The sequence below is a fragment of the Bombus pascuorum genome, chromosome 9 (assembly GCF_905332965.1).
Source record: "Bombus pascuorum chromosome 9, iyBomPasc1.1, whole genome shotgun sequence".
Lineage (NCBI taxonomy): Eukaryota > Metazoa > Arthropoda > Insecta > Hymenoptera > Apidae > Bombus > Bombus pascuorum.
In genome coordinates, this window is record NC_083496.1 from 4,825,968 (window position 1) to 4,844,931 (window position 18,964).

The 18,964-nt window shown below is 31.4% G+C and overlaps 7 protein-coding genes and 1 pseudogene across 8 annotated transcripts; 3 read left to right on the forward strand and 5 right to left on the reverse strand.

Annotated features, from left to right (window-relative positions):
* Positions 1–115: 115 nt before the first annotated feature.
* On the forward strand, positions 116–499 carry LOC132910931 (cytochrome c oxidase assembly factor 4 homolog, mitochondrial). Its single transcript, XM_060967129.1, has 2 exons — positions 116–257; positions 360–499. The coding sequence occupies exons 1-2, from the start codon at positions 159–161 to the stop codon at positions 471–473; spliced, it is 213 nt and encodes a 70-aa protein (XP_060823112.1). The 5' UTR covers positions 116–158; the 3' UTR covers positions 474–499.
* LOC132910929 (peptidyl-tRNA hydrolase 2, mitochondrial) lies at positions 476–1,123 on the forward strand. The gene has a single exon (XM_060967127.1). It carries the CDS (start codon positions 476–478, stop codon positions 893–895), a length of 420 nt encoding a protein of 139 aa, XP_060823110.1. The 3' UTR covers positions 896–1,123.
* An 884-nt stretch (positions 1,124–2,007) lies between these two features.
* Positions 2,008–6,078, reverse strand: LOC132910921 (integral membrane protein GPR180). 2 transcript variants are annotated; one of them, XR_009658879.1, is made up of 6 exons: positions 4,897–6,078; positions 4,305–4,812; positions 4,072–4,209; positions 3,743–3,998; positions 3,265–3,680; positions 2,008–3,190 (listed from the first exon to the last, which is right to left on the reverse strand). XR_009658879.1 is itself a non-coding variant. In XM_060967117.1 (5 exons), exons 1-5 carry the CDS (start codon positions 5,271–5,273, stop codon positions 3,490–3,492), a joined length of 1,470 nt encoding a protein of 489 aa, XP_060823100.1. In that variant the 5' UTR covers positions 5,274–6,078; the 3' UTR covers positions 2,008–3,489. The 2 variants fall into 2 exon arrangements, 1 of the variants encoding a protein (XP_060823100.1); XM_060967117.1 differs by having other exon boundaries at positions 2,008–3,680.
* A 1,909-nt stretch (positions 6,079–7,987) lies between these two features.
* Positions 7,988–8,807, forward strand: LOC132910444 (histone H1-like). The gene has a single exon (XM_060966137.1). It carries the CDS (start codon positions 8,068–8,070, stop codon positions 8,749–8,751), a length of 684 nt encoding a protein of 227 aa, XP_060822120.1. The 5' UTR covers positions 7,988–8,067; the 3' UTR covers positions 8,752–8,807.
* Positions 8,808–9,654: 847 nt separating this feature from the next.
* Positions 9,655–10,569, reverse strand: LOC132910553 (histone H2B.3-like; annotated as a pseudogene).
* Positions 10,076–11,738, reverse strand: LOC132910446 (histone H2A-like). The gene is made up of 2 exons (XM_060966139.1): positions 10,337–11,738; positions 10,076–10,270 (listed from the first exon to the last, which is right to left on the reverse strand). Exon 1 carries the CDS (start codon positions 11,249–11,251, stop codon positions 10,874–10,876), a length of 378 nt encoding a protein of 125 aa, XP_060822122.1. The 5' UTR covers positions 11,252–11,738; the 3' UTR covers positions 10,076–10,270; positions 10,337–10,873.
* A 2,384-nt stretch (positions 11,739–14,122) lies between these two features.
* Positions 14,123–14,597, reverse strand: LOC132910448 (histone H4). Its single transcript, XM_060966142.1, has one exon. It carries the CDS (start codon positions 14,490–14,492, stop codon positions 14,181–14,183), a length of 312 nt encoding a protein of 103 aa, XP_060822125.1. The 5' UTR covers positions 14,493–14,597; the 3' UTR covers positions 14,123–14,180.
* A 2,437-nt stretch (positions 14,598–17,034) lies between these two features.
* LOC132910443 (collagenase-like) lies at positions 17,035–18,691 on the reverse strand. Its single transcript, XM_060966136.1, has 4 exons — positions 18,200–18,691; positions 17,745–18,101; positions 17,408–17,637; positions 17,035–17,324 (listed from the first exon to the last, which is right to left on the reverse strand). The coding sequence occupies exons 1-4, from the start codon at positions 18,312–18,314 to the stop codon at positions 17,160–17,162; spliced, it is 867 nt and encodes a 288-aa protein (XP_060822119.1). The 5' UTR covers positions 18,315–18,691; the 3' UTR covers positions 17,035–17,159.
* Between the last annotated feature and the right edge of the window lie 273 nt (positions 18,692–18,964).

The window sequence follows — 18,964 nt, forward strand, 5'->3', positions numbered from 1 at the left end:
ATGGTGCCCTGAAATACAATCTACTATCTCTGCTACTACTAAACTAATTATAAAGTGTCGTAGTTTTATTAAAGTGTAACGAATACATGCAAAATAACCTTTAAACTTTACTATTATAACCACAAAATTTAATATTATGCGTATAACTTAAACGTAAAATGATTCCAAATTTAGATACGCGTCAACAAAATGTTGATGACCCGGTGGAAGAAATGTTAAAAAAAACTGGTTGTATGGAATTACATTATGAAGTTCAAGTATTTACTTTGTTATTATATCTTTATATGTACATATATTACATGTGCAATTATGAAATCATATAATGTAAAAATATTATTAATTTTTCATTGCATTTTTAGGAGTGTATAGTAGAAACTCAAGATTGGAGAAAGTGTCAAGAGCAAGTAAAAAGATTCAAAGTATGTATGGACAAATATCAAAAAAAGAGAGAAGAGTCATACTTGAATAAATAAACATGTCGTTAATGAATTATATAAAACATGTGTTTATTTATCCTATAAAATATTCAAAAAGTGAACATTATAAAATGGTGCTAGTTGTAAGATCAGACATATCCATGGGAAAGGGAAAAACTGCTGCACAATGTGCCCATGCTGCAGTAGAGTGTTGTCGTCAAATATCAGCTAACAAAAAATATCAGCAAATATATGAATCTTGGTTATTTCAGGGTCAACCTAAAATTGTATTAAAGATATCTGATAAAGAGAAGTTAATGTCATTGGCTACCAATGCTCGTAAAGCTGGTTTAATTATTTCTATAATAAAAGATGCAGGTAAAAGTCAATTAGAACCTGGTACAACATCTACTCTTGGAATTGGGCCTGGTCCAAAGCAATTGATAGACGATCTTACTTCACACTTAAAGCTACTGTAAATTTGAATAAGATTATTTATTGTTAAAAATATATAAAGAAATAATTAGCTGGCATTGTCTAAATAAATCTATAATTGATTTAAAACTTTTATGTTTTGACTAATACTTTATTAATTATTAATGCTTTGTTTTTCTACGTAGCTTTCATACAAGAGGATATCAACAAAATGTAGTTGTTAAAAACTCTATGTATTAAAAGACATACATACAGAATATTTTTAATTAGAACATGTTTAGTTATCGCTCTATTTCTTTATAATATAATAACATACAATTCTGGATGCAAGCTTATGCCAGCATAATTTGCACATTTGTCTTTTACTTTTGAAATTACCAATCTAAGAATAATAGGTACATATTTTCAAAATTGATTCACATACATTAATTTACAAACTTTCAGCAATATTTTAAAAATAGAATAAACATTTGTACATATCAAATATTTTGATCCTCTTTATAAAATAAAAAAGCACTGCTATGCATGAACAATTTTTTTAGAATTATTTTATTTACATTCTCTTGGGTGTGAGATTTTTATGAATGAAAATCTAAAGAAAATGTTATAGTTTTAGTTTTCTATATTGTAATAATTTATTTTTATAAGTATTAATATATTTGAATTATTGTATCTTGCAGAATACATGCACACAATTTATAAGTATACCAGGTAAATATTTTATTACTTTAATACTTGATTTGTTACAAGATTGAGCAAAAAAGTTATAGTTGTCTATAAGAGCATAAATGAATGTTGATGAATGAAACTCTCACATAAAGCATTACAGCTTTGTATGTTTCAAATAACAAATATTTGAATGTTTTATGGTGCTATTTATTTAAAAGAAAAAGTAAAAGTATGGTTATAGACCAAAAAATATATTAAGATGATAACAGCCATTATTAAAATACATATAAAAGATATATTTATGATAATCCCATTGGTTCAAATTTTAACACAGTATTTACTGCAATATAATACTGAAAAAATTATTAATGCATATAGAATACTTTTTATGAGTACCTTATCTATAATATATTGATAAATAATTTCATTTATGTACATTAGAATCATACATGTTTTTACAAATATATACTAATAAAATAAACATAAAGACAGTCAATTAATTTATTTTCAGCTTTCATACTTTTCTAAAATGTGCAATGGAACAATTCTCATACAGAGCAAATATACATAAGTACAGAATGTAGAATTAGAAATAAAATTAGACATAAATCTCTTACAAATACAACTGTGTATGATTACCTCATTGAAATTTTTACATATAATTAATAAATAGTGATGGATGAATTGGTGTTAAATTCTTATGATCAAAGAGTATGACATGAGCAATTTAAAATTGAAATTTGACATTACAGGATTGTATTTACTAGTCTTGTAAATAGTAAAAAATATGAATAAAGACTATACCTATATAAGTACCATTATAAATAACAAGTAATCCCCTAAATATTAAATACTGATAGCTAATTATTATTATATACAGTAGCATAAAAGTTATACAGAATGTTTTATAAAATATGGTAAACATTTTAAAGGGTATTTCTACAAGTCAAAATAAAACGAAAGTGAAAAATAAAAAATTGCATTTGCAACTAATTGAATTAGTTACTGGCATGTAAAAAACAATAAAAATAGGTGATGGCAACTTCAAGCCACCAATGCAAGTCTGTGTCTATTGTTCTGATCTTTGATCTAGAGGTGATAAACGTTCTTTAAACATATTTGGTAAACAGTATATATGTTCCATAATGATCATATCTTTATTTGAAAACGACTTCTAAGATATCGTCGCCGTTTCTTACTTAGAATAATTTCAGAACGACAGAATTATTGTAACAACGAAACCGGAACGTTGGAAAAGCTATTTGACGTAATAACTTAAAATCTTCTTTTTATTTATATATTAATTCGTAGTTAATAACTTGTAGTACTAATATCGATTTAATTTATTTCTCTGTAGTTGTTCTATTTTTAGTTGTTCTTGCTTTCTCACTTTTTATTTCGTGTATACCCGTGTATATATAAATATTACTGTGTGTAATAGTTATTTTTCGTTTGTTTTGATATGTGTATATTCTCTGTATTGCGTATATATCATAGCACCACTTCCATCCATCCACATTCATGTAAAGAACTTTACTGTAGCTATTTTAGTTGATTTCTATTCTTTATTTTTGTCTTACTTTGGCTTTTAGAAGTACCCTTTAAATTTTGTACCATCTTTTAGCAAACACCTTGCATAGAAGATAACAACATCTATTTATATCTACAAACTGATATAACTCAATCATATGTCTATATTTTTCTTAAATAAAAAATTATTTAAAGATACTCATATCATACTCACCAATTTTTTTTATTCTTCATTGTGTCAATTATTAGCTTCCTATCACAAATGTAAATTTGATTATTAGTATGTCTCTAATTACACAGTGTTCAGAATATATCAGTCTCAAGTATATAGCAGAGTATTATCAATTCTATAAAATTTTTGTTATTTGGCAAACAGTATGCATCAAACTATAAGTTTGAGTTTTCATATCTGTAATTCTTTGCCTTTTGTGCTTTGACATTAAGTAATTATTTTAGTAAGTTCTGGAGGTTCTACATAATTATTCAATACATGTGGCGCTTCATTAAATTCATCAAGTTCATCCCCATTATCTGCTCCTTGTGCAAGTAAAAAATATTGTTCGCTTCGAGTTGGCCAAAGTAAATGTGCCATTACACAATATGCAAAACAATCAGCAGAGTATGTAATACCTACAACCATAAAGTGCACAAATAAAAATGGTGTTATATTTAAAATTTTATGACGTACTTACCCAATAGAAGTTTAAACCTCCACAATGCACTTACTTGAAGAGCAATAAGTGCTATAATAGGTAAGTAAATAAACCAAACCAATGAAGATGCACCAAAATGAAGTAGAAAATTTAATTTCTGAGTATTATGTTCATATGTCATAGTGTTTCTAAGTTCACATAAAAACCAAATCATTATTGCACTACGAAATAAAAGTATAAACCAGCCTGGCCATGTTTGATACTCATCAATATCTTCAATAATATCAACCTCAGTCTAAAAATATTATCTCTGTACTTAATTGAAATTTCATTTCTACAGAAGGAAATATATATGAATAGAAGCATACCATGTTCCACACATATAAGAGAATATGAACTACTCCATAACAAAGCCATATAGTAAAGACCAATGGCTTCCATGTCAATTCCATTCTAGTTACAGCCCATCCTTTAGCAAGTAGGAGAAGAAGTAACATGAATGATGTCTAAATCACATAAAAATAGTTATATAAAATTAAAGTATTATAGGTAATTTGAATATAAATAATAAAAAGGTCAAAAATTATTTATTAAAACTCACTCTTGATAAAATATCAAAAATATCTCCAGCAACTTCTAATTGTTCATATCCGACTCCATCAAGAGCAAATTTTAACACGTGTATCAAAATTAAACACACTGCTATAAACTCTAATAATAAACTAGCTGTGAATAATCTTGTTACAGGATGCTTTTGTAATCTTACAGCATATAATTGTAGTGGCACAAGTATAATGTAACACATAAAAAACAGCAAGTACAATTCTATAGTATTCTGTCTATCATATGAAAACTGATATGTTAAGCTATTTAGGCCACTAGTATTTGGATTTCCATTTACTAGCCAAATATCGTATTCTAATTCATCATGTTTATCATAGTATTCCCACTGACAAGTAGTTGTATTTCTGTAACATGCCACTAGACTCATATACCAAAAACGTGGCTGCCAAAAATCTTGTATAACATACGTAAATTGATATCCCTTTACAATGTTCCATATGGAATCTTCATCTGGACATAATTTACCTTTTTGGCAAGGTATTCTCCTTTATAAAAAAAGACATTAAGTAATTTAAGTTTCTAATGCTACTTTGAAGAATTATAAAACAGAATTTAGAAAAACAACTTACCTCAAAAAGTCTTGTCCTTTTTCATTACAATGCATATCGTAAGAACTTTGATTCAAAGTGTTAAACATAAGAGTACAAGCAGTGTTTTTGTCTCTTAATGTACGATTACCATAATATTCTAAAAAATAACCACGATCTAAAACTGCCAATGTAATTGGAGCAGAAAAGTTGCTTTTCGACGTTACATTGCCGAAAATATATCCAACCGAATCTTTTTGACGATGACGATCAGTTTTTTGAAAACCGAATTTTATGAGAAAACGGAAGAATTCCTTTGTATTAAAGGTACCCGAAATATGTGTACTTTTAACATAGTTGATTTGTGATATGATACACAATGTAAAGTAAATTAACAAAATTTCTCGAAGTATTAACATTGTTAAGCGCAACTCGATATCTCGTTCCTCAAATTAGATGTCAAGAAGCCTCAATTACATAGTTTTTTAACATTTTCCTCTTATTGAACACAGCTGTTAAAGATAACCAAGTACGCACTACATTCAGTCAAATTCCGTGTCCATCAAGAGACGCCACATTTTGAAAGCGTCAGTGTAAAGATTTCACAAACACAGACACATTCATATATATATCGCGATATTAAAAAATATCACTAGAAGATTTATTCGTTAAACGTTAATGAGCCATACTCGTGATTTAACCTCGGTTTTCTTATTGATTTTCCCCACCCAAAGAGACCGACCGCTGCAAAACGTTTTGTCACTACTATTACTGCACTGTTCTCATAAATTTTCGCGCGCTTACGTAGGATACCCATGCTTCGACTAATTTATCTTGTTAATCTTTATTTATTTCAAATTCACTTTTACGTTCAATTACGTAAATGTAATCTTAAATGTAAAAGGGCAATAAATTCACTTGTACATATTTTTTATAGATTAAACAATTGTCAGATGATATGCAAGTGAAACATATATCGCAAGTTTATGTTCACATTATATAATGAATTCATTGAAATACAAATTATTATAAATATACGTGTATGTATTCAAAGAATTGTATTCAAACCCAAACTCAATGCAATTTTTATGCAGCCGAGACATAACCTCAATGTGAAAATTTAATAAAAATGTATTGTAATTTAGTTACAAAAAAATTAACCAAATTAATATGTGTATCAGATATAATTTTATTTTTATCAATTTTTCAATAAAATATAATTCAATGTAAACAATTTTAAGTTAAAGCTTGCTGTTCTATTACTGTACCTACCTTAAATTAAAATAATGAACCATTATTTATCTTTAAGCATATGTATACATATTCTATGTTGTGTAACTTAAGTATAAATAATTTCTTCAAAGTTAGGGTTGCTATCGCTAAATGAAAGTACTCTTTTCGAAGTTTTCAATGATTAAAAGATACTTGATGAATAATTTCGTCAAATAATATTCTTTCGTAACAAAGCAGCTAAAATTGTTGATATTTTTTAAACTGCTGGCGCACCCTATGTAAAAGTATCTTACTTTAATTTATAACTTCATTTCTGAACATATAATTTATTATGTTTATATATATATATATATATATATACATATGTGTGAATAGTACTTTATTAATTAAATGATAAAAAATGCAAATCTTTTCTTCCAATTTGTACATATACACATTAAGAAAAAAAAAAAAAAAAGAAATTGAATTTAAGAGGCGAATGCTAAAAAATAACGAAATAAATTCCATGTATTACCTGATTATTGTTTTACAAAATACTGTGACACGCCAATAATTTGGTAAATAGGATATTTTGCTGTCATAATAAAAGATTATGTTACTTTATGACTATAAAAGATTATGTTTAAAACAAGATGTCTACTTTAAACGATTAAGCAACACTCTCATCTCAAATAAATAGATATTTTGATAATTTTGCACCACTTTTGTGTTAAAATAATTGTGTTATATACCTACATTATAACTGTACATATCATAGAAATCATGTATATTACAATTTATATAAGGGAAATTCAAAATTTTGTTATAATAAGACGTGAAACCATTTTTTACGCGCAATAGATGCTTAGTATCCATCTTATAATGCAATCTTTATGTCTGCGTCACATGATTTATATTGTTATATATTGAAAACGATTGTTTTCTAGAAACTATGTATGTCGCATTTAAGTATTTTAAGATTCTAAATAGCTAATACGATTTTTATAAGAATAAAAATTGTTCACACATGCAATACCAAGCTCGTGTTACCATCACATCATCGATATGTATATTGCTTTCTTTTTTATGAAATTTCTTTTTTCTACAATAATTTTACCTGGCTGAATTTAATATTTTTTTCAAAATATATTTTGATTCTAGCAAAGAAACAAAAATCCGACTTGATACTGCATGAATGGTATTAAATAACTCGTTTTTTTTATATACTAATGAGGTTATGACTTTTGAGCATCATATTCGAAACAAACGTATTGAATTGATCTTTTCTCTATTAATTTTCTTATAAATTTTTGCCACTTTACCATTATTCTATGGTATCAATGTACGATTCATCTAAAATTACATCAATTTTATACCATAGATCATTGAGTTATAAAACATCAAGACAGGCTTCGTCGTCCATTCTCTTGAAGACTATCCATTTCGGTAGTGTCTATTTTAATCTTGTAATTTCACAACTATTAATCGAATTTTCACGGAAAATGTTTGATAATCAGCAGCGTTGGTTCTACTAGAATGATTAACAATGAAAATTACCGGATAATTTTGCGATAATTAAAGAATTTTTATTGTTTTTCCACAAGCTATTCTGATGCTGTGAAGAGACACTCGTTCGAAAATCAGGCTGTGTATGAAAGTAAATAATATTTAGGAAAAAATAAAAGCTGCTGAATAAGACCTGATACACGTGGCCGTTTACTCATGCATTTTTTATACCTCGATCGATGCATTATTTTAAATAATCATGCATTAATTTAACCGATTATTTACCGCTTCACCGTTTTTCGAGAAACTCAACGCTCAACATATTCAGTAGGCTACTCTCTATGGTCGGCAGTCGCAAACGTATACAGGGGTAGTGTACGTCAGTTGGCATTGTCGGTATACCTATTAACTGCGCTTGTCATCTTTTGCTGAAAAACGTTTCGTTTAGTTTCGTTTCGGTTTTTCAAGGAGATTATCTGTACTTATAATTAAACAATGGAGGACAAAGCTGGGAATAGCTCTGTGGAGAGTGTGGAAAACACCAGTTCAGTGAAGAAGACAGCAAAGCCGAAGTCTACAAAATCACAGCGGCCAAAATCTTCTCACCCACCAACTTCTGAAATGGTAAACGCTGCCATTAAGGAACTAAAGGATCGTAAGGGATCATCTCTTCAAGCAATTAAGAAATATATTGTATCGACGTACAAGGTTGATGGAGAGAAATTGGCACCATTTATTAAAAGATATTTGAAGTCAGCCGTTACCTCTGGCGCTGTTGTTCAGACAAAAGGTAAAGGTGCTTCTGGATCGTTTAAACTGTCTACAATTAAGAGCTCTGAGTCGAAAAAGATACATCGAACTGTCACAGTATCGAAACTGAAGAAACCCAAGAAATCCGTAGAGAAGAAAACGTCACCGATTCGAAAATCTACGTCGCCGAAGAAGTCGAATTCCCCCAAGAAGACCGAAGATGCTAAGAAATCGGCAGCTGTGAAAAAATCTACTGACAAAGCAGCTCAAAAACCTGAGAAAGTTGAAAAAGTTAAATCTGTAACTGAATCTAAGGTTATGTCAAAGAGCAAAAAGACAACTAAAGCACCAGCAGCTAAGACAAAAACCCCAAAACCAAAGAAAGCTGCTGCGGCTTCCAGAACAGTGAAATCAACAGCAAAAAAATAATTGCTTAATTTTCAAATTTTACTCTAAATATAAATGGCCCTTTTCAGGGCCACAAATTCATATTTGATAAGGAACAACTCTTAAGACAACTTAAACAGTATTCGTTTTCATCTTTATTTTTTTACACGACAATAAAAGAACCTAACCTAGTCATCAGTTTTAAATTGTGTCCAAATCTATCCTCATATTACATATTTCTCGCATAAATTGGAAAATTTATATCATTTGACGTTGATATTAAATCAACTCGAATTTTAATTACAAAATTACCGAAGAACCATGATTTTAATTTGAAAATTATAATTTTAAGTACAAACATTCTTACTTTTTCGAAATTTCTAAAAATAATGTCGTGTTATATCATTAATCCCAGTAATTCTTGTAACCAGCTTTGTAGAACGACATCCAACATATTTATTTCATTTACAATTCGTAATAGAAATTCGATATTTTGTATCGAGTATTATCAATGAAGAAAAGAAACACTTGCGATTTCTTAGACCTCTATAATAATAGTTTACGGTATAGCAAGATCGAAATATAATTAACGTAAGGATATAAAATCTTGACCAGAACCGTGTAAACATTTTTGATATTGACTTTCCATTTTCTAATTTATTAAACTACTTGAGATGGTTAATATTTTCAATTTCGTTTAAATGAAATATATTTAATCTCTATTACTATCACTAATTAAAATCTAATCACTAATCACTAATCAAAAAGTCATAAATTATCTTTGTTTACAATTATGCGACTTTAACATGTTACTTGACGTATATACATTTTTCGCATATTAGGAACTTATTTTAAATAATATTAAAACTGGTATATATATATTCTGTACATACTTTCGAACTAAATTTTTTTAAAAAATTTTTTCATTAAGGCTCATTCTCCGAATGAATCCAGTAATAATTTGTGAGTGGGTTATAAAATGGTAAAAATACATATGAACGGAAAATGTATAAAAGGATAAATTCCCATAGTTTAAACATTTGTAGCCCTAAAAAGGGCCAGTAGTTGAAGTAATCATTTGTTTATTTTAAGCTAGTGTATTTCGTAACGGCGTTAGTTCCTTCACTAATCGCATGCTTAACAAACTCCAAGGAAGAAGCAAACGTACTGTTATTTGAATTTCTCGAGAAATAATTGTTGATCGTTTACTGTAGTGCGTCAAGCGAGATGCTTCTGCCGCAATGTGTTCAAAAACATCATTTACAAAACTGTTCATGATACTCATGGCATTATTAGAAATACCAGTATCTGGATGCACTTGTTTCAAAACTTCATAAATAATAAAATAGTAAATAGTGTAGCTTTCCTTCCTCCTACGTCCCTTATTCTTGTCAGCTTTACTGATATTTTTCTGGGCTTACCAGCCTTCTTCACTGCCTTCCCACTAACTTTTGGCGGTACTATTGATTTACGTTTATTTATTATACTGTTATTAATGGATTCATTTCGAACTTGTATAATAAGTTTAGGTCAAAAAGTTCCAATTCCAAATCACCGTCAACTTCATCTGTTAATTTACTTATAATTCTTAATGAGAATTGATTGTAAATAGTCTACCAAAAAAAACCTTCATCTGCATTTTTTACAAATTTCTTATTACATTGATCATAAATGATTGTACCTTTACTTTAAGATAAAATACTTTAAGATTTTTAATTCGGGTAATAAATACATCATTTTTATTATATAATGATATAACGTAATAAAAATGAAAACAATGATGAAATATTTTTCTATTAAAAATACGAACAATTTTCCAATACGTTTATAAGGGCTTATAGCACGGCCCATAGTACTCATGTCCTTTGTTATAATTTTTAGTATCGTTTGGGTCCTTTCATATACATTGGTCTATCAGACAATGAGCCTTACCAGATAACTTTCCAGAGATTCAGTCTATAGTATTTATGTATATAGGATACTATAAAATAATAGGTTATACATAGTTACTGAAATATGTCCACATATTTTATGTAAATTTGAAAATTTTCTGGCAATTGTAACTCCGAAGAATTAAAAGAAAAAATCAAAATCCGGAAAGATCCTTCATCTTGAACATAATTTGCGGCCCTTAAAAGGACCATTTGGTATATATATATATGATTTATGCCTTCCTTTCAGTTTTTCTTGGCAAAAGTGCCGCTTGAATGTTTGGCAAAACACCTCCTTGACTGATGGTGACTCCAGATAGTAATTTGTTCAATTCCTCGTCATTACGGATGGCGAGTTGAACGTGCCTGGGTATGATTCTGGATTTTTTATTGTCTCGTGCTGCATTTCCAGTCAATTCCAGAACTTCAGCAGCCAAATATTCCATAACTGCAGCCAGGTAGACAGGAGCACCAGATCCCACACGTTCGGCGTAATTACCTCTCCTCAGAAGTCTATGGATACGACTAACAGGAAATTGGAGTCCCGCTTTCAACGAACGGGATGACTTTCCCTTCGTCTTTGTTTTCCCTCCTTTTCCACGACTAGACATTTTAGATTTATACTAAAATGAAGACAAACGATTGAATAGAACCTTCCTCGCTCGAAGTATTACTGTGAATGAACTGCATAGGTCGGTTCATCATATTTATTAGGAACCGGACCAACAGCAGCGCACCAATCAGAATGCAGCACCTAAGAAACACTCGGCTTTTTAACCCGTCCCTATATTTAATGCGCTTCTACTGCCATCCAACAATTCAAAATCTCTTTCTTTTAACATTAAAAAATTTTTTTTTATTTTTCATCGTGTGGCTTTAATGTGGTACCTGAGGCTGTGTGCCTTAATGCCCGCTCTTAACCTGTAATTTATTGGTTAGGTACATTGTTGATTGGTGGTTTATTTTTTGACTTCAGTAGTGATAGGATAAAAGTTTCAAAACCCATAAATATAATGGTTATTGTAATGGGCCTAACGTTCTGGATAATTTTGTTTAGTTTTCCTATTTCTTAGTGGAATTTCCTTTATGTTGTATCGTGCTTGTTTATTAGTTTTGTTTATTAGTGGATTGTTGTAACTGTTGTTCAATGTCTTGCATGTTAATCCTTTTATGTGTTTTATGTGTTTATATCCATGTGTTTTTTAACTATTACTGGGGTTATATAGTTGTAATTGACAGGGTGTGTTGCATTTTGAATTTGAGTTACTATTTGTGTTGCAATAGTTGGTGTGGGAATGTCTGGTATATTGTGGAAAGTGGTGACTAATAATTCAGCTTTCTCCTTCTTTAAAAAGGCCTGGGTTTCTAGAGAAGATATTGATAAGTAATTATTGTATAGTGTGTTATATATTCTCTATATTATCTGTTATGCTGAGGGTTTAGATTTGGTGATGCCACTTTGCTTGTTTTAATTTTCCTATGTGGTTTTTGATTTGTGTGGTGAGAATGTTTCTGGCTAGTTTGTGTTTTGGGAATCTTATTGTCCATTTCTGGATTTGATGAGCTGGTACAGAAAATGATCAGAAGTTATTGTGTACGTGTATGTCTTGGTTTTGAAAGTGAATTTTTTGTATGCGTTATGTAGCTTGTTTTCTGCAGCTTTTCTATCTTGCAGTCAATATTTTGCAGATTAATAAGATATGTGCTTATTCTGTGTCTATTGCAAAGGTTTCTGTTGGGGTAATATTATTATAATTTGACTTGTCCATGTGCTTGGTAGTATAAGCATTGTATGAATGGTTTTTTGGAGTCATATTTTTCCCAATGCATCTATGATTGAAAATGATTCCTACTTTCCTGACTTCTAATACAGTGGTTCCTGGAATGAACGTGATTTTGTACATTGGGTAGCTTGAGAATTGGTTATTTTGTATTTGGGTATAGGATGCTGGCTTTAGATTATGGCTTTTAAGTTCTATCAATATATCATGGTAATATATTTTAGGAAGTCCTTTTAAGGACATTGTTATGTTGTATGTAAAGAGTAATTATGGAATTGGATATTGTTTCTGGTACAAAATGTCTTAAATTTGACATGTTGCTGAATGTTTCTAAAGATTATTTTAGTTTAGTTTTAAAAACATTCAGAAGCCATTATCATATGTGTTATGGAGATCTTTTTGTGAGTGTATGTAGAATAATAATGGATCAGGATGGTTTACATGATGTGTGTTTTGTTTCTATATTATCTATGTATGTTTCTATGTCTTTTGTTTTGTTTGAGTTTGTAAGGAAAGGGGGTGTGCTTTTTGGGGATTGGTTGTGTTCAGTGTTGAAACACTTCCTAAGTAATTTGAATGGATTAAAGGTTGGTATGTTTAGTGTGAGAGTTAGCACCATAATCACAGTTTTTGGACCTTGGACTTGTATGGTTACTATTTTGTTTTAATCTTTTAGTAATATAGATCTTCTTTAGTAGGGTTCTCTATTCTGTCTTTTAGCTTGCCTGGAGGTTGTTCATAGTTTGTTTCATCATTTTTCCTTGACTTTGAGACCTTGAAAGGATAATTGTGGTACCCACAGCCAGCCCACAGTCGTTTTAATGATGTTGATTTGCGTTAGACTTTCTAGTGAATGGGTGTATATTACATTGTAAATGTTTTGTTTCCCCTGGCTTCGTTGTTCGCTAAAGAACTCAAGTTGCGAACCTGCTGATCAGTTCTTTTCGTTTCGCTATCAAGGACGAACCTTAATATACCTATTCTCAATGATTAATAATCGGCAATATATATTCGTAACAAAGACAAAATTATAATTATACTTTAATATGATCATTGCAAATTTCATATTTATACCGAGAAATTTATGCATATTGTATGATTTTACTCGGACGCCATATTTGTTTCATCTATAGTTAGTCCAATGAGTCGAATTGGTAATAAAAAATACACGTGGTAATAAGCGGTAATTCGATTGCGCGCTGACCTAACCAAACTTGTCGTTGTAACCAAATAGTCCTTTCTATGCATTCGAAGCACGATTCTTACAAAGTTAACTGATGTTACTCACGACAATACGAAAACAAAAATTATACATACATATCATTTATAACTAGCTACATATTTGCAATGACAAAAAACTCAACAAATCACTTTCTGTAATAATAATAACGCTATGAGATGTACTGCCAGATATTCACGTCGAACTTTTACCAAAGGAAAACACCATAATTAACTTTTCAAACACAAACGGCCCTTTTCAGAGCCAGTAGTTAATTCTTTCTAAAGGAATGATGGAAGAAGAATAATAGTAATAGAAGCGATACCCTATAAACAGATTGTATAGAATTTTTCAATGAAGTATTTGAACATATGAACAAAAGTAATCAGGAGTTACAATACATAAGGCAATTTTATTTGAAAAATATGTATCACGAGGTATTCTAAATGAAGTAGAACGAGTGTTCTTATGTTAGGAAAAAATTGTGGCCCTGAAAAGGGCCGTTTTGCCGATTGTATGTCACAACAATGATTTTGTATTTTAACCTCCAAAACCATAAAGAGTGCGTCCTTGTCTCTTCAGAGCATATACAACATCCATAGCCGTTACAGTCTTTCGTTTAGCGTGTTCGGTGTACGTAACCGCATCACGAATGACGTTTTCTAGAAAAACTTTTAAGACACCACGAGTTTCCTCGTAAATCAAGCCAGATATGCGTTTAACACCACCACGACGAGCCAAGCGACGAATTGCTGGTTTCGTGATACCCTGGATGTTATCACGAAGTACCTTCCTATGACGCTTCGCTCCTCCCTTTCCCAATCCCTTTCCTCCCTTTCCACGACCAGTCATGTTGAAAAATTTACTAGTTACTAGTGAAGGATTTTGTTCTAATAAATACCACTCTCGATATCAACGTTACCTCTAAGGTTACTAATATTCGTCTCTGGTGTCGCATCGAGTGCCAGCGCTTTTATACATTCGAATAGGTATATTCCCCACTACTTTCATGTCAGCCAATCAGATGTCGCGACGTTCAAGCCGAGATTATATATATGAGTACCTTCAAACATCTGCAGTACATATTCAAAAGCGCAGCATCATAGAAGGTTCTTCGCTCATATAACGAATCATGACTCGCATTAATCAGTGCTATAGTAAGATAATGAAACCTAAAAGCTCGAAAAGTTACGTCATTCGAAAGGTGCCTCCTTATCAAAAATGCACGAAATTGTTAATACCCAAGAAATCATTTGGAAAGCTTGTACGCAAAATCTGTCGGAACGTACAACAAAATAAAAAAATAAATAACATATGAATGTCTATTTTCGTATCTTTATCGCTAAATGAATAAACGAACAAAAAACATTTCACATATTTTTTATGGGCTACAAGATCTTAGAAGCATATGTATCTTTTTAACGACAACATTTGCTGTAAAATCTAATATGTACATGTGTGAATTGTGTAGAGGATCAAATCAACAACGACTCAAGTTAATAAGGATCAGAAATCGATGGCGACTTATATATAAGTATATATACCTGTACATCTGTCGGTTTGTCATTGGAATGCGGAGCGTATAATGAATCTGAGTTGGCCATCGTTGTTGTATACCAGATGATATTTATTAAAGAGAATGTATTACAGAGTTTAATAAGTGATAGCGGTGGTTGAATAATCGAGATGTCGATGACGATGTGTTTAGGTTCGATAACGAATACACTGTCAACGGAATGACGATTGCGATTTGTGACTCGATGTACTTATTCACTGGACTAGTCGAACTTATCGAATTGAACCTCGGTTCAAGTGAAACTGTCCTTATATATTCCTCTTCGTACCTCTCTGTATCCCTCGGGTTAATGGAAAGCTATTTAATTACTCAATACCTCCGTGACCATGGCTACGTTCAGCGACCTGTTATGTCACTTCGAGACAAACATGATTGGCTTAACTCATATACAGCCATTTCTCAGTTTTATCGTTTAAGTACGGCTATGATATAAAGTCTGGACTAAAGTATCGGGGACCTCCCCAAACATTCCAAAAGAAATCATCTCCGACACATATGTTTCGGATTTAAAAAATCATGTTTTATGTGTTTATGTGTGTTATTAAAAAATTAATACTACGATAATAAAATTAATAATACGATATTACTGCATACGTTCTATCGATTATAACTTTGTACATTGAAACATGGAATAAATGTTACTGCATAATCTTCGTTGCTTTTTTCAATTTTTAATGAAATATTTAAGAGAAGCGTCCGATAATGAATTACCATAAGAAATTTTAATTATCGATTGCGAAAAAACTATCATTATGGCGTAACTATCACTACAATTTATTAAATTTAAACTGAAAAGGGAAATCGCAAGACCAAGAGAAAGCAGAACGTTCTTAAAAATATCTTAAATCTTGCAGGAGTTTTGTTCAAGGCCCTTTGCCCTGAAAACGAATATCTATCTTCCAAATGTAGCTGCATTCTTCGTCGGTTAGTCGGCATATGTATATGTATACATGTAACGTATACTACATATGTACTTTAGAATCTCCGGAGCTATGCTGTTGAGACCTTACTCCACCGACTACGTATCACATGGCCAGTCGAGTCAGCAAAGGGATCTCCCCTCCATTTTGCAGCTGCCCAGGTATATCCCTTGAATATTTTCTGAGAACAAAAGACCCGCCGGCACACCGTCTACCAGTCCACCTTTAGATATTTGAATTTACGTTGCTTCCAATTTATGTACATACATTACATCAAAAGATATTTATAGGTATAAAAAGATTACAAACGTATTAATTTCTAATTTACATACGTTTGAATTTTTATCTCATACTTTGGTTAAGAAGAGATATTTTTGTTTCGAGATATTTTCGAAAGATTATTACAAATCAAATCAAGACTATTAGAAATCAAAAAGTGAAACGATCAAACTAAATATAATTGATAAGGCGAGATACAGTGATTTATTGATTATACTGATTAAAGACAACTAGTCGCACACAGATTGATACTCCTCAAAACAATATTTGTTAGTAAAAAACAATATTTCTCAATCAATATCTCTGAAGGTAATATTCTATGGTATGTACTTCACAAGACAATACTTCGCGAGACTCATCGTAGTCGTTGTCGAAAACGTAGATGTAGATCTTCTTCCTGTTTGATGTTCTTTTTCAAAAGCCCAATTTTTTACGAAGTGAGGCAGGAACGTAAGGCGGAAAAGGTTTACGATGCTTCGATTGCGTTTGAGGCAACTTATATCGGCTATTAGTGAATTTAAGAATCTTTTAATCGGTTTCGTAAACGGTTTCCTTCGAATCGTGTTAAAATCCGGAAATTTCGATAGCATCGTAAACGTAGCTATAATCTGCAAATGGCTAAAATTCCCTATAACCCAATTTTATTTATAATACACAGAATATATGAAAATATGCTTAACAGATAGATAACAATAACCACCATTATTCTTGTAAAACCGCTAATATGATAAGTAGAAGGTTTTTTTAAAGGTGAAGTTTGGTAACTTGTTCAATCCAATCGATGAATCTAGTGACTCGGGTGAACACACCAGGTTTATTACTGGGACAATATCCGTCTCCGTAGCTAACGATTCCGACTTGAAGAGGGACGTTATTTTTGAACACGATCAACGGGCCACCGCTATCACCCTGCATTTCCAGTAAAACCAATAAAGTTTCGTATCTTTAAGCAAAAAATTGTAAAGAAAAGAGGGAACGACAAGATGCTTTACCTGACATGCGTCTTGATGGTATGCGGCTGAAGAGCATATGTGTTTCTCCGTAACACTCCAATACAAGGAGCATTCTTTATTCGAAATAATTGGTAGAAACGCGTACTTTAGTCTTTTCGTTCCACTTCCGGAAGGTCCGTCTTTTCCCCATCCGATGGCCGCACCCGTTTTGTCAGTGAATGATGTTTTCATGTAGTTATAACCTGCGAGCTTAATAGGTTGAATACTGTCTAAAAATTAAAAGAACGATTTAATAATAATATAGACATAATATATTTTTACATACGAATCTGCTTGTTGGACACGTTTCTTCTTTGTTTGATAATGAGAATCTTACCTCTGAATGGAATATCGCGTGGCATGTACAATAGTGCGATATCATTCAAGATTGTTTGATAATTCGGGTGAAGTATAGCTTTGTTCGTCAACATCGCTACACCAGGCCCGTTATAGAAATTATAGTTTATCCCGGTTTTGTTGCAAATACCAAAAACAACAAGAAATTGATTAGATCCAGATGTTACGCAATGACCTGCTGTTAACACCCATCTTGAGGAAATAATCGTTCCACCGCACTGTGAGATCATTCCATTGCGCATCAATTGATGCACCGCGGCCATAAATGGAAATTGATTTGGTAGTGCGAATTGTCCACCGACGATTCTGCCCGATTCTAATTCATCCACCTCTTCTTCTTTTTTGTTTCGTTTTGTTTTTTATTATTGAACTCAATTTAATAAATTAATTATATAAAAACTCAAGCGTCTTTTTTAAACCAATATATGTACTTACCCTGAGAAGAATCGGGTATCAAGTTTGTATCCCATTGATCGCAGAAAACATTGCGGTTCACAGCTAAGATAAGAAAAATGAAAATGTATAAAGACTTAACACTTATCGGAATCATAATGAACTGTGTAAAATCCACTGATAGATTTTTCTTTATATACCTACTCTTTGTTTGCGCTTTCTTAAAAATGATGTTAGTGTTTTTATTGGAAAAGTACTAGAACCAAAGGCTATTAAGAAGAGTCAAAAATCTCATTGGAAAACGAAGTCGGCTATGCCTTTCGAAATCCATCCTTCGAGGCATCTAACTGTTGGGATTCTGTCCCCACTACATTCACGATTTTTGTTGTTTGTTTCTGACAAAGACAAAAACGATCGTGTCGTTTTTTATGTGGTGCAACAGCTATGCAGAGAGAGAGAGAAAGAGAGAGAGAAAGAAAGAAATTTTTATCGTACGAAGGAAAATGATTTCGTATCATGGTATGCAGAAGGATAGTGCCGCATTGGTTAACTGTGTCTTTGCTTCGTTAATTGCCTGTCGCCGTTATCACCACCGAGAATTGAAATTGACTTCGTGAAGCGAGGAGAAAGATACTTGAAATTTTTTGGAAGTGTATCTCCACTTGGTTGGTAATTACAAGATACAGAACAAGAATAGAAACACACCCGAACCAGCTGGCAGCTGAAACGTGCAACACAACAAACATCGCAAGAAGACTAAAAAGGAAACACCCAATAGACCTCATAAAAGATATAACTTAGAAAAAA

Excerpts from the sequence above, each read along its gene's own strand:
- LOC132910921 (XM_060967117.1), bottom strand. The coding sequence starts at position 5,273 with ATGTTAATACTTCGAGAAATTTTGTTAATTTACTTTACATTGTGTATC. Across the intron at positions 4,813-4,896 it reads AAAGGACAAGACTTTTTGAG|GAGAATACCTTGCCAAAAAG; the intron begins GTAAGTTGTTTT and ends TTTTTTATAAAG. Across the intron at positions 3,681-3,742 it reads GAGGTTTAAACTTCTATTGG|GTATTACATACTCTGCTGAT; the intron begins GTAAGTACGTCA and ends TTATGGTTGTAG.
- LOC132910444 (XM_060966137.1), top strand. The coding sequence starts at position 8,068 with ATGGAGGACAAAGCTGGGAATAGCTCTGTGGAGAGTGTGGAAAACACC.
- LOC132910446 (XM_060966139.1), bottom strand. The coding sequence starts at position 11,251 with ATGTCTAGTCGTGGAAAAGGAGGGAAAACAAAGACGAAGGGAAAGTCA.
- LOC132910929 (XM_060967127.1), top strand. The coding sequence starts at position 476 with ATGTCGTTAATGAATTATATAAAACATGTGTTTATTTATCCTATAAAA.
- LOC132910443 (XM_060966136.1), bottom strand. The coding sequence starts at position 18,314 with ATGATTCCGATAAGTGTTAAGTCTTTATACATTTTCATTTTTCTTATC. Across the intron at positions 17,638-17,744 it reads ACGCGATATTCCATTCAGAG|ACAGTATTCAACCTATTAAG; the intron begins GTAAGATTCTCA and ends TTTAATTTTTAG. Across the intron at positions 17,325-17,407 it reads ACCATCAAGACGCATGTCAG|GGTGATAGCGGTGGCCCGTT; the intron begins GTAAAGCATCTT and ends CTGGAAATGCAG.
- LOC132910931 (XM_060967129.1), top strand. The coding sequence starts at position 159 with ATGATTCCAAATTTAGATACGCGTCAACAAAATGTTGATGACCCGGTG. Across the intron at positions 258-359 it reads AATTACATTATGAAGTTCAA|GAGTGTATAGTAGAAACTCA; the intron begins GTATTTACTTTG and ends TTGCATTTTTAG.
- LOC132910448 (XM_060966142.1), bottom strand. The coding sequence starts at position 14,492 with ATGACTGGTCGTGGAAAGGGAGGAAAGGGATTGGGAAAGGGAGGAGCG.